This window comes from Neolamprologus multifasciatus, chromosome 3 (genome assembly GCF_963576455.1).
Source record: "Neolamprologus multifasciatus chromosome 3, fNeoMul1.2, whole genome shotgun sequence".
Lineage (NCBI taxonomy): Eukaryota > Metazoa > Chordata > Actinopteri > Cichliformes > Cichlidae > Neolamprologus > Neolamprologus multifasciatus.
In genome coordinates, this window is record NC_140441.1 from 39765305 (window position 1) to 39779130 (window position 13826).

Consider the following 13826-nt stretch of genomic DNA (forward strand, 5'->3'; position numbering starts at 1 on the left):
TATGACTTCCTTTCAGAACATATAAATATAGTTATGACTACCAATTAGAAAGGCTCCCTCCCCGGTGTCTGCAGACTGGTTTTTCATGGTGGTTATGCTCCAAGTTGCCCCCTGACCTCTGATAAGGTCAGAGGGGAACTCAGAGCTAGCTGATCGCAGTCTAAAAAAAATAAAGATAGTGTCTGTAAAGACGGACACCACACACTGTTATAGTGTTCGTGTTTATGTCCTGGTCCTGAGTCTGACGAGTCAGTGTTTTGTATTTCTTTATAATATTTTATGTTCGTGTTTGTTCTGGTTATTTCTTCTGTTAAGATTTGCCATTTGTTAGATTTCATCAACAGTGCCTGTATCTTGGGTCCTTACTCATAACACCACACGTCTGCCGTCACAGCTGTGACAGTTTATGATCTTTTATTGGAGTTTTTCACAGACAGTAACTCTCAGTTCGCAACTGGGCTCAGCGCACACAGGTCTCACTCTGGTCTCTGGCTTCTCTATAAGAAAGGAGATCCTTTTTTACCAGATGGTGACAGTGGCAGAGAAGAGGACATTAAAGAAACTACTGGACATTATGGACAATGCTGGGCATCCTCTGCACACGGTCATAAACAACCCGAGGAGTCTGTTCAGTGACAGGTTGCTTTTCCCAAAGTCAAGAACCAACAGACTTAAAAATTCTTTTGTCCCACACGCCAGCAAACTGTTTAACCCTTTAAAACCGGTCGGACTGGCCAATAACTAATTCTTCATTGTTCCTCCACAGAGTGGACCAGGAGAGCTCAGAGGTTCCCAGTGGTCAGTCTGTCCAGCAGCATCAAACACACCTGGACTCCATATTTATGGTCTGTACATGTACAACAACTACTTTTACATCTATTCTGTTCACAGGCATCTCCATGCTGCTCATTGTAGACCAGTGGATTGTCAGTGTGTCCAACATGGATATGATGTTTGGCTCTGTCATTTCAGTCTGATTGGGTCATTCTTAAAGTATTCTGTTCCAGCTCCTGGAGGACAACATCATCACTTTTGTGAAGAATGAGCTGAAGAAGATCCAAAAGTTTATGAGTTCAAATTACCCAGAAGACAGTCAGAGAGAGGTTGGGGAGCTATTGGAGAGTGAAGATGAAGAGCAGAGGAGCAGCAGAGAGGCATTTGTAAAGATCACAGTGTACTTCCTGAGGAGAATGAAGCAGGAGGAGCTGGCTGACCGTCTGTATTACAGTAAGAGGATGTCTATAAAAAAATCCTATTGTCTTAAGAGATGGACCAACATGTAGCCAAATATCCATGTTTTGAGGAGATGTTTGCGAAACATAATGTTCTGCACTCTTTTTTGCATAAAAATTTCATGCAGTTTGTCAACGCAAGCTTAAATCTGCACTGAAGAAGAAGTTCCAGTGTGTGTTTGAGGGGATTGCTAAAGCAGGAAACCCAACCCTTCTGAATCAGATCTACACAGAGCTCTACATCACAGAGGGAGGGACTGCAGAGGTCAATGATGAACATGAGGTCAGGCAGATTGAAGCATCATCCAGGAAACCAGACAGACCAGAAAAAATAATCAGACAAGAAGACATCTTTAAACCTTTACCTGGAAGAGATCAACCAATCAGAACAATGCTGACAAAGGGAGTGGCTGGCATTGGGAAAACAGTCTTAACGCAGAAATACACCCTCGACTGGGCTGAAGACAAAGCCAACCAGGACATCCAGTTCATATTTCCATTCACTTTCAGAGAACTGAATGTACTGAAAGAGGAAAAGTTCAGCTTGGTGGAACTTGTTCATCACTTCTTTACTGGAACCAGAGAAGCAGGAATCTGCAGCTTTGAAGACTTCCAGGTTGTGCTCATCTTTGATGGTCTGGATGAGTGTCGACTTCCTCTGGATTTCCACAAAACTACAATCCTAACTGACCCTAGAAAGTCTACCTCAGTGTATGTCCTGGTGATAAACCTCATCAGGGGGTACCTGCTTCCCTCTGCTCACGTCTGGATAACAACACGACCTGCAGCAGCCAATCAAATTCCTCCTTGGTGTGTTGATATTGAGACAGAGATCAGAGGGTTCACTGACCCACAGAAGGAGGAGTATTTCAGGAAGAGATTCAGAGATGAGGAGCAGGCCAGCAAGATCATCTCCCACATCAAGACATCACGAAGCTTCCACATAATGTGCCACATCCCAGTCTTCTGCTGGATCACTGCAACAGTTCTGGAGGATGTGTTGAAAACCAGAGACGGAGGAGAGCTCCCCAAGACCCTGACTGAGATGTACATCCACTTCCTGGTGGTTCAGGCCAGTGAAGTGAAGAAGGTCAAGTATGATGGAGGAGCTAAGACAGATCCACACTGGAGTCCAGAGAGCAGGAGGATGATTGAGTCTCTGGGAAAACTGGCTTTTGATCAGCTGCAGAAAGGAAACCTGATCTTCTATGAATCAGAGCTGACAGACTGTGGCATCGATATCAAAGCCGCCTCAGTGTACTCAGGAGTGTTCACACAGATCTTTAAAGAGGAAAGAGGACTGTACCAGGACAAGGTGTTCTGCTTCATCCATCTGAGTGTTCAGGAGTTTCTGGCTGCTCTTCATGTCCATCTGACCTTCATCAACTCTGGACTCAATCTGCTGCAAGAACAAGAAGCAATCTCCTGGTGGTTTAAACCATCTCTCCACCAGAGCGCTGTGGACAAGGCCTTACAGAGTCCAAATGGACACTTAGACTTGTTCCTCCGCTTTCTACTGGGTCTTTCACTGCAGACCAATCAGACTCTCCTTCGAGGCCTGCTGATACAGACAGGAAAAAGTTCTCAGACCAATCAGGAAACAGTCCAGTACATCCAGAAGAAGCTCAATGAAAATCTTTCTGCAGAGAAAAGCATCAATCTACTCCACTGTCTAAATGAACTGAATGATCGTTTTCTAGTGGAGGAGATCCGCCTGTCCCTGAGATCAGGAAGGCTCTCCACAGATAAGCTGTCTCCTGCTCAGTGGTCAGCTCTGGTCTTCATCTTACTGTCATCAGAAAAAGATCTGGCTGTGTTTGACCTGAAGAAATACTCTGCTTCAGAGGAGGCTCTTCTGAGGCTGCTGCCAGTGGTCAAAGCCTCCAGCAAAGCTCTGTAAGTAAATTGTGGTGATATCATCATGCTTAAAATGTTGATTCTACTTAACAAAAAAGCAGGAATGAAAAAAACAAACAAACTGTGTAGCAGGAAATCTGAATTCAGTATCCTTAGCTAAAAAAATATTTAAGAAACACACAAAAAAGTAATCTGAGAAATTAGCAATTTATAGTTTATAGCAGGTTTACGTTTTTTTTTTTTCACAAGTTCTACATTAGAAGCCAGAGGAGATGAAGCAGTGAAGCTTTAATGCAAAGTTATCTTTCTGGGAAAGGATAAACTGAAGGGCAAAAGGGGTGAAATTACTTATTTCTGATGTAGAATGAAGGGCCTACAAACAAGGTCCAGAAAGGGATTATTTGAACTGTACGTAATCACAGACATTAGAATATGGAAAGTGACCAACAGTACTTTACGCCTGTGTCAGCAGGTATAGAGGTAGTAGAACTAATTTTCTTCTTCACAGGTTTCCATTTACATTAAGAGGTATAATTATTTTTCCAAAGCAAATTCCACATTTAAATTCTGTTTAAAATGATTTTAATTGTAATTTGTTTATGTTAAATTAATACTATTGTAAACCTACATTTTTCTTTTGCCTGTCTTCGTTCAACACAGAAAGTGATTTCATGTGAGTGTAAATTTTTTTCAGACTGAGTGACTGTAACCTCTCAAAGAGAAGCTATGAATCTCTGTCCTCAGTTCTCAGCTCCAATTATTCTAGTCTCAGAGAGCTGGACCTGAGTAACAATGACCTGGAGGGTTCAGGAGTTAATCATCTATCTTCAGGACTGAATACTACACACTGTACACTGGAAACTCTGAGGTAATCCCTCCCCTCCCCGTTGGACAGCTGTGCTAAAGGTCTTTACAAAACACATCAGAAGAGTACAAAGAATGTTTTACTGGGTAGTTACCATAAACAACACCTTTTTATAGCTACTCTGTTTTATATGGTCACTGTTTGAAAGACTGTTTCAAATCAAGCAGATTATGAGTGTAATATTCAACAGATAGTGATGTCCTGCTTTAATCTTTGTTGAGATTATGTTCCAAGTCATAAGGCAGAAATTATGTTTATAGTAACATAGTTTTTTTTTCACAACCTTGACATCAGAAGACAGAGGAGGTGCAGCAGCATGGTTCCTGAAACTGGCCAATGAAAAATAAAGTAGTCTTTCTGAGGAAAGATAAACTGAAAGCGAAAGGAAGTAAGAAGACTTATTTCAGATGCAGAATTGAGGGACTACATACAGGGTTCAGAATGTAGAAAATAGGGATTAATTTGAAATGTATTTAATCAAAGCCATTAAAATTAGGAAAGTGACCCATAGTACTTTATGCCTCTGCCAACAGGTATGGAGGTATAACCACTAACAGCTTCTCATAGGCTTCTAATTACATAAATGTACAATTGTTTTTACTATGCAAATTCCACATATTAATTCTTTTTTAACCCTTTGTGGTCCGTCGAAGCGGGCACGCTACCTTTCGGGTAACTATTTTTAAAGCCTGGTAGAATTACATCCAAGCTAGTGCAATTTTTTTTTCATATGAATGAGTGACTGAGTACAACTCACATTCAGCTTCTCCTAGGTCACAGTTTCTTTCCTCATATGGCTTTACAAATATTGCATAAAAAGCATTTGCAGAAACAAAAACATAATATTCCAGAAACACGCTTTGCCAATCTGATCAGCTGTTTATAGCACTCCTGTGTTGAAATAAACATCAGAATGATCTATCTGATGGCCGCCATTACCTGCCCGAAACCGGAGGTGACATAGTTTTCACAGAAAATTATTTTCTTTCCTATAGGGCATTTACAAAGATATGCTGGTGTTTTTAAAATTGATGTTTGAGCTTGTGCCTTTCTGTATAAATTCTGGGATGCTTAGAACTCAAATTGCACTGTTGGAAATAGTTTCTTTTGATGCACATTCTGTTGTTGTTATTAAAAGAAATGCATTATATTATATTTAATATATTTATATATTATATTATATTATATGTTCAACATGCAAAGTGTTTTCATGAGAGTATAAATTGTTTTTTAGACTGAGTGGCTGTAACCTCTCAGAGAGAAGCTGTGAGGCTCTGTCTTCAGTTCTCAGCTCCCAGTCCTCTAGTCTGAGAGAGCTGGACTTGAAGAACAATGACCTGAAGGATCAAGGAGTAAAGCTTTTGTTCTCAGGTCTGACAAATCCACATTGTACACTGGAAACTCTGAGGTAATTTTTTCCCCCGTTGAGACAGCTGGGCCAAAAGTTGTTTGAAACTGCAGCAGAGTAGTAAGAAAGAATATTTTACTGGGACGTTGCCATAAACAACACCTTTTAATAGCCACTCTGTTTTATATGGCCACTGTTTGATAGACTATTCAAAACTAGATTTTGAGTGTAATATTTACCACACAGTGATGTCCTGCTGTCATGTTTTTTGAAATTATGTTTAAAGTGATCAGCAAGAAATTGTGTTTATAGTAGCTTTAAAGTTAATTTTCACAACCTCTACCTCACAAACTGGCCAATCAAAATAAAGCAATCTTTCCAAGGAAGGATAAACTGAAAGTGAAAGGAGGTAAAATGACTTATTTCAGTTGAAGAATAAAGGGACTACAAGCAAGATCCAACATGTGATAAATAAGTATAAATTTGAAATTTATGAAAACACTGACACTAGAATTAGGAAAAAGATCAGCAGTATTTTATGCCCGTGAAGAGGTATTACCACTGACTCTAGCTCCTCACCTGTTTACCCTCACACACAAATATTATTTTTACCAAGCACATTCCATGTTTGAATTCTTTTTTTTATAAAATACATTAATTATGATTTATTTAATTATTGTAATTGAATAATATTGCACACCAACATATTTTTTGTTGTCTTGGTTGAGCATAGCATTTGATTTCATTTGATTGTTTTTCAGACTGAATTGCTGCAAACTCTCAGAAAGAAGTTGTGAAACTCTGTCCTCAGTTCTCAGCTACCAGTCCTCTCATCTGAGAGATCTGGACTTGAGTAACAATGACCTGAAGGATAGAGGAGTTAAGCTTTTGTCGGAAGAACTGAAAACTCCACATTGTACACTGGAAACTCTGAAGTGAGATTTTTTTCTACTCTTTTTTTCCCTGCTTTGGACAGCTGGGCTAAAAGTTGTCAGAAACTTTAGCAGAGCAGTACACAGCCTGTTCTACTGGAAGTTCGGCATGAACAATACTGAATGGGGTTTTATATACTATATATGGTCAATTTAGGGTTTTTCTTTGTGCCTTTGGGCCAGGGAATGGGTCTCTACTGCTTTTGGTCACTGTACTGAGAGATGAGCATAAAAGTGAGGCTTAGCACTAATCCACGGATTAATTATTTAAATAACAATTTTAGCTTAAAAAAAAGTTAACTGTATTTCTTTATTTGTTATTTCATTGTTGTTGAATTTATTTTCTTTCTTTCTTTTTTTATAATTTAAATTGTGAATTTTCTAATCATAAATGTAATAAACTATTGCTAAATGTAGTAGCTCCAAACTAAGTAAAGTATTGCTAAATGTAGTAGCTTCAAACTACACAATGATTACATTTTTAAAACAGTGTCTTTCTCTTGTTTTTGTTTTAACTTTAAGACTAAGCCTCTGTAACCTCTCAGAGATAAGCTGTGAAGCTCTGTCCTCAGTTATCAGCTCCCTGCCATCTAGTCTGAGAGGGCTGGACCTGAGTAACAATGACCTGTTGGATTCAGGAGTGAAACGTCTGTCTCTTGGAATGAAGAGTCCACATTGCAAACTGGAAGTTCTCTGGTAAGGATTCAGACTTTTCCTCTGATGACTTAAAATATGATTCATATAACTGTGCAAAAAAAATCAAACATTTATACTGAGTTTTATTTACCTTTGGGAGAATTATTAAAAATTGAATTGGAGTCTAAAGATTTTTCATAGTTTCAAATGTTCTAAGAAAATCACTTCATACACTGTTTAATTAAGTAATTTGTGATATTTTACATCGATATGAGATGTTTGGCAATAAAATGTCAAAATTTGGCATTTAGGTGTCTATTGGGTATTAATGAAAATCATTGCATAAGAGCCTTGGAAGCCTAGTCTCATGGGCGAGTAAGGTATACTGAGCTTGAAGTCGGCATTTTCAGTGTCATTATAGTGGTGCTCTTTTTACCTGGCTAGATCACCACGGTGACTGATGCTGAACCTGTAATTTGATAGGCAGAATAAAATGAATGGGAATGAATAAATGTTATTGTTTGTGGTAAATAGAAAATTATTGTTCCCAGATGGATTGTTGTTTTGTGTGTCTGCAGTCTATCAGGCTGTCTGATCACAGAAGACGGCTGTCGTTCTTTGGCCTCAGATCTGAGCTCAAACCCCTCCCACCTGAGAGAGCTCGACCTGAGCTACAATCATCCAGGAGACTCAGGAAGAAAGCTGCTGTTGGCTGTAGTAAAGGATCCATGCTGGAGACTGGACACTCTCAGGTATGGAGAGAATGTCCGATAGAGGAGGAGGGGTTGGAAAAACTTCCCGTGTCCATCAGTCACTTCCTTTTTGTTTCATGCAGATATGAAATAAACTGATCAATAAAAATTGGTAGACATCTCAGTATATACAAAAGAACAGATTAGATGAATCTGTGTATTGGGATGCCTTTGACATATTTATCCTAAATTAAAACCAGTAGAAACTTTAAGCCTAACCTTGACATAAAAGAAAAATCCTCATTTCAAAATTAGAGCTGTGGAAGAAGATGACAACTACAGGGAGATGTTTTCTATAGATATTGTCACGGGTAATGGGAAAATACAGACTCAGTCGCGGAGCTCTGGATGCAAAGCAAACGGTGCGTTTATTTACAGTGCCCAAAAACAGTCTCAAAACACAAAGCGAAGTGCAAAATCCAACAGTGATCCTCTCCAAACTCCCAGTGGTGCCCAGGTGAGTTTCCAAAGTTATTATCCGAGTGTGTGTTCTCCTCCGAGAGCTTAATTCCACGGGTTCCTCATCTCCAACCTCCTGCTCCGTGTCTCTTCCTCCTATAAACGAGCGACAACAACAGGTGAGAAGGCTAGCTGGCTAAAGCTAAGTTGCAAGTAACAAACACTTTTAACTACCGAGCTTCAAGTACAATCCAGCGTCGACTGCCGTCTGGACACACAGTTAAATGCCTCAGCCTACGATGAAGGATGATTAGTGACAGCTGGGTGGCAAATTAGGTGCAGGTGTGTCAGCCGCTGCGTGGAGACAACAAGGGTGGGGAGGAGGAGAGAGAGAAAAACACACACACAGGCAGGTTGCCCGGGAAGGACCGTCCGACCATGACAGATGTAAACTCAAGCAGCACTGCAGAAATGCATTTATTAAGTGTGCCTATGCCAAGAGGCACACTCATTGCTATTCCTCAGATTTATTATTCTTATTCCGCAGTTTCCGCCTGAAATTTTGTGGTGTAACTCACCCCGCAGTTTTGAGACAAGCGTCATATATGTTATATCATTTTGTGCGGCTGGATCAAGAATGGTGTGCTATGACTTTTGGTGTTTATTACTTTCTATTTTTTAAAATATTAATATTTTAATACAGGTTTTTGCCCACTTCATTTGTGGTGTGTTGGCGCTCTCTAGTGGTATGCCGGGAGTGGTATGGCCTGTCTACCCTTATTTGGATTACCGTAATGACGAAAATATCAACGGCGCGCACAGCGTCGCTGCTTTCAGGAACCATTGGAATTTTTAAGGTTGCGCGAACCATTGAATAGTTACGGTAACCGCAAGGGTGTATGCTTGGTGGAAAACTCCATATCCCACAATTCATAGCACACGAGTCAAACAATGGCGGCCACGTCTTCGTTTTATATATTGCTTTTATTAGTGTTTCTAGGTCACAAAATAAACTTTTAAGATATTTTCAGGCGAGAATGTAGCTGTGTAAACTTCAAATATCTGCTCGTTTTATCAAGACATCCCATATTAGCAACAGTTCTCTTACAATGTTGCTGCCGCGTGGCATGCCGCATGGCATGGCTGGTCGCAGCAGATGGCCGCCCCTCCCTGAGCCTGGTTCTGCCGGAGGTTTCTTCCTGTTAAAAGGGAGTTTTTCCTTCCCACTGTCGCCAAAGTGCTTGCGCATAGGGGGTCATATGACTGTTGGGTTTTTCTCTGTATCTATTATTGTACGATCTACTGTACAATATAAAGCGCAATATAAAAGTAAATGTTAGCGCACTGCAGGTGTATGCACACTTTCTCACAGTGATCTCTGCATTGTGAGCAATACAAGGTCATGAATAACACATAATAAATTCACAGACACAGAAAGTGGCTGTTAAGAGGTTAAGTCGGCATGGCCCAAATCTCATGCAACCTAGGATGTTGCTGTCATCTTTCTACTCCTGTAAAAACAGAGAAACACACATAGATACCTCCATCCACCCCTTTGTCATTTCTGGGTGGAGGCATATGCAATCTTACATGTTGGTGTCAAGTCAGTCAAGTCAGTCAACTCCTATCAGTCCAGTCAGGTCCCCTTTTTATGATTTATTCATGGCTCATAGTGAAAACTGTCGTTGCATTGAGTTTCTCACTGTCAGCAATATGACGAAATTTCAAAAAGAAAAAGAATTTAGATGAGATTACCACGGTGAATCCTTTAAGACTGGGAGTCGCTTTCTGATTGTGTCCCAAATAAGTCACTTTCTCCAGAACCCATTTCAATATGGAAAAGCTCAATTGCAACCATTTCCCGACAACATATCGTATAGTGCTTACCTTTCTAATCGTGCAGATCTGCTCAAACGACAGAGATTATCAAACAAAACTTTCAGGACACTGTGAAAGTAACAAAATAAGAAATAACAAGGCCTAGTTAAGTCATGACACATGCTCCTCATCTCCGGAGGGTAAATCATACCAAACCTAATTGACAGGTTCAACTTTGCAACAAAAGAAAAATCATCAGCTAGATTAATCCCAAAACATTCATCCATCAGCCACACATCACACCGCACACATTCAGAAACAAACAAACAACACACGCACGTAACACGCCCCACCATAAGAATTAAACAATTCCTTTTTTGTTTAATTCCTGTCCGGTTACACTGCTCTGGATACGGCATCGGCAATGACATTATCGAGGCCCTTTTTATGACTAATTTGAAAGTTGAAGTCTTGTAAAAGGAGGGACCAACGCAAGCCTCGCTGATTGGAGTTTTGCATCCGCGAAAGAAACACAAGCGGGTTATGATCTGTGTTACGTGTCTGTGTTGTTTTGTTTTTTTTTCTGAATGTGTGTATGCCAGTTCACCTGTGCAGGGGCTCGGCTGTGATTGGTGGACGGAAGAAACAGCCTGATGTAACTGGCTCCCCCTGTGGACGTAATCTATAAAAGGAGGACGGAAGAGCCACGGGGTGTGGGGGGTGTGGAAATCATCCCGTGCACTTGTCTTAGATCCAGATGGAGCAGCCGCAGCTATAGCTACTTAGTTAAATTTGGGCATGTGTGTGAAGTGCAGAGCAAGTAGGGGTGAGCTGCTGATTATTTTGGGAAGCTTTGTTTTCTCCTGTGTTGTTAGACCAGGGAGGTTCTTTTCTTGAAGAGGTCAAAGGGGAACCAAAGTCTACGTTGGGTTTTGTTTGTTGTGTTGGCCTTAGCTGAAATCATACACTCCCACTATCGTTGTACTGAGTGCCATTGCCGTAAATAAATTATTGTTAAAAGCCCGATGCTGTGGCTGTGTCTGTTTGGGCGTGGGAAGTCGCGGGACACCCCACTCTTGTTGCGGTCATTCCGAGCCAGGTAATAACTTGATTTGGGGGCTCGTCCGTTTTGTCTCATATGGATTTTAGGCCATATTACCCAGCCCTAGCAGGGAGGTGTCATTTCCAGCTAAACAGAAGAGGAATATAAATATAATTATGGTGACAGTTTGAATCAGTCATATTTCATTCAATACAGTGGTGTACTGACGGATCCAGGATCAGTCCAAATCATCAGCAGTTTGATTCACAAATGGACTGAAGTGTATTTGTGAAAATGTTGGACTGTTCCGTTATCAGTGTCTAACAGTAAGTGTATGAGAGCCATGTAATGTCCATGTGAAAGAGACTGTGCTGGTCTGACCCCCCCTCCTCCTTTCAGGGTGGAGCCTGCTGGAGTCCAATGGTTGAGACCAGGTCTTAGGAAGTGTAAGTGTGTTTTTAATGTGATTCATGAAAACAAAGCAGCACAGATTCAACCATCTTCAATCTGTCACATCACTCATTCACATCTCTGATGTCAGGAGTCATCATCAAAGTGTTAATCAATGAACAGGTGATGGATCAATAACTGCTGTTGGATTATGTTTGTTCTCTCCATCAGATTCCTGTCAACTCACAATCGACACAAACACAGTACACACAAACCTCCAACTGTCTGACAACAACAAGAAGGTGACACATGTGAAGGAAGTTCAGTCATATCCTGATCATCCAGACAGATTTGATGTTTATCCTCAGCTGCTGTGTAGAAATGGTCTGTCTGATCGCTGGTACTGGGAGGTTGAGTGGAGAGGATACATTTATATATCAGTGAGTTACAGAAGAATCAGAAGGAAAGGAGAGGGCAAAGACTGTTGGTTTGGATGGAATGATCAGTCGTGGAGTCTGTACTGCTCTGGTGATAGTCCTCGTCATGTCAAGCACAATAAAAGACAAATATCCATCTCCACCTCCTCCTCTGTCTCTAACAGAGTAGCAGTGTATGTGGATTGTCCTGCTGGCACTCTGTCCTTCTACAGAGTCTCCTCTGACACTCTGATCCACCTCCACACCTTCAACACCACATTCACTGAAACTCTTTATGCTGGGTTTTGGGTCTGGTCTGGTTCCTCAGTCACTCTGTGCTGAGTGTAAAGAGTGTCCTCCTGTTAGAGAAACACTCTGACCATTGAACAGTCTGTACATGTCTGTTTCTTTCACTCAGAAACATGTTTTCAAATTCTTGGATTGAATCAGTTGATGTTTGAAACTGTTCTAAATGATTCCTTGTAAACTTCTTCCTCTTCAGTCCTTTAAAGATGGAAGCTCCCATTATTCCAGGATACACATGTCTGTATTTTTCCACTCAAAGCTTCACAGTGAATATCAGTATGTTGTGTTTCTCTGAAGCTCAGCTCACAACCAGCTTTTAAGGTACAACTACAGTATTTAGGGCTATTCTTTCTCCCCACCATACCTTTCTGACTTGGTTCATATCACCATCCATTCCCAGTGCCTCAGATCATCATCCTCCCTTTCTCTTTCTGTTCCTTCCTCTCGTCTTGTTACTATGGGCAGGGCTTTTAGCCGCTCTGCACCCCAACTTTGGAATTCCTTACCCCCAGACCTCAGAAACATTACCTAATTTCCTCTTTTTAAGTCCAACCTCAAACCCCACCTGTTTAAAATTGCCTACTCCTTATAACCTATCCCTAATCTTAAACTTTCCATCTGCTACTCTTTTTATTGTGTTTATTTCATGGTTTTTTTTATGCCCGTTTCATGTTTTTTATGCCTGTTTTTATTTGCTGTACAGTGTCTTTGGGTGTTTTGAAAGGTGCTTTTAAATAAATAAAATGTATTATTATTATGAGCTCCTCTGCATTTTCAACAAGTCTGAGCTCATTAAAATGAATCCAAATGTTTGATTTCTCTTTCTTAATGGGATTTTCCCAAACTCTCCACAAGATCTTACTGTTTCACTCATTGTTGGAAGCTCATGATTTGAAAAAAATTCAGCCATATAAGCTGAAAATATTGACTCAATAGTTTTGAATGCAGTTCTAACCAGAATATGATTGTATTGAGGTATTATAATGCATGTGGTTTATCTAATAAACAGCAAATCCTCATTTGAAACTAGTCTTGTGTTTTTCACATGTTGAACAAGAGCATGGTGCAAGATGTTGGTAACAGCTTGGTTATCAAACTCTTAGAAACATGAAAATATGTGTGTATAGCACTGCATATGTTGTGTATCACTTTAGTTTATATGAAAGATGAAAACTATCACAAAGGGTCCTGGTGAAGAACCTGCTGGAATTTGGTGACAGAGATTTGCTTTGATCTCAAACTTTTAGAAGCTGTTTCATTGTTTTTCATGCAACTCTAATTTGATAAAACGCTGCATCAAAAACAAAGAGGAAGTGATGTCTATTTTTTCTGCGTTTATTTCCACAAAGCAGAATGAGCTCTATTGCTGACAATAAGTGATATACAAGCAGAGTGAGCATTTCTGAGGCCCAAAATAAATTGAGTAGTAGTTCACTGAATAAACAATGGACTGTGAGCTCAGTTCCTTCATCATTAGTATGTATTATACATGTATATATGTATATGTATTATATTAGTATAATGAGCGATGTATTCTTCCAAAAGAACTGACTGAAAAGAAACCATGCAAAATTGCACTAAAAGAAATCTGTGAAATGACGAGGCCGCGAAAGGTGAAGCGCGTTATAGCAAGGGACCACTGTATACATAAAAATATGCATTACATGATACTGCTGATTTTATTTGAAGCAACTAAATGATTGAGAGCAAACACAGCATAATATCTACAGACTGTTCTTGCTTCCGCTGTTCATCTGGATTACACAGCAGTTGACTGATTTCTTATGGCTCACACATTACGATATTTAAAGCATGACCAGCTGCAATAAACAT

The 13826-nt window shown here is 40.2% G+C and overlaps 1 protein-coding gene across 3 annotated transcripts in view; it reads left to right on the forward strand.

Moving 5' to 3' along the window:
• LOC146523132 (protein NLRC3-like) overlaps positions 1-13019 on the forward strand; it is a 28462-nt gene extending 15443 nt beyond the window's left edge. The window contains exons 6-15 of one of the 3 annotated variants that reach the window (XM_085144754.1): positions 767-845; positions 1008-1227; positions 1361-3128; positions 3784-3957; positions 5189-5362; positions 6064-6237; positions 6757-6930; positions 7449-7622; positions 11281-11327; positions 11503-13019. In XM_085144754.1, the coding sequence (XP_085000880.1) occupies positions 767-845; positions 1008-1227; positions 1361-3128; positions 3784-3957; positions 5189-5362; positions 6064-6237; positions 6757-6930; positions 7449-7622; positions 11281-11327; positions 11503-12029 (3511 nt within the window). In that variant the 3' untranslated portion in view covers positions 12030-13019. Of the gene's footprint in view, positions 1-766; positions 846-1007; positions 1228-1360; positions 3129-3783; positions 3958-5188; positions 5363-6063; positions 6238-6756; positions 6931-7421; positions 7623-11280; positions 11328-11502 lie in introns of those variants that run through there. The other 2 variants (XM_085144763.1, XM_085144772.1) reach the window with 2 other exon arrangements.
• The last annotated feature ends 807 nt before the right edge of the window (positions 13020-13826 follow it).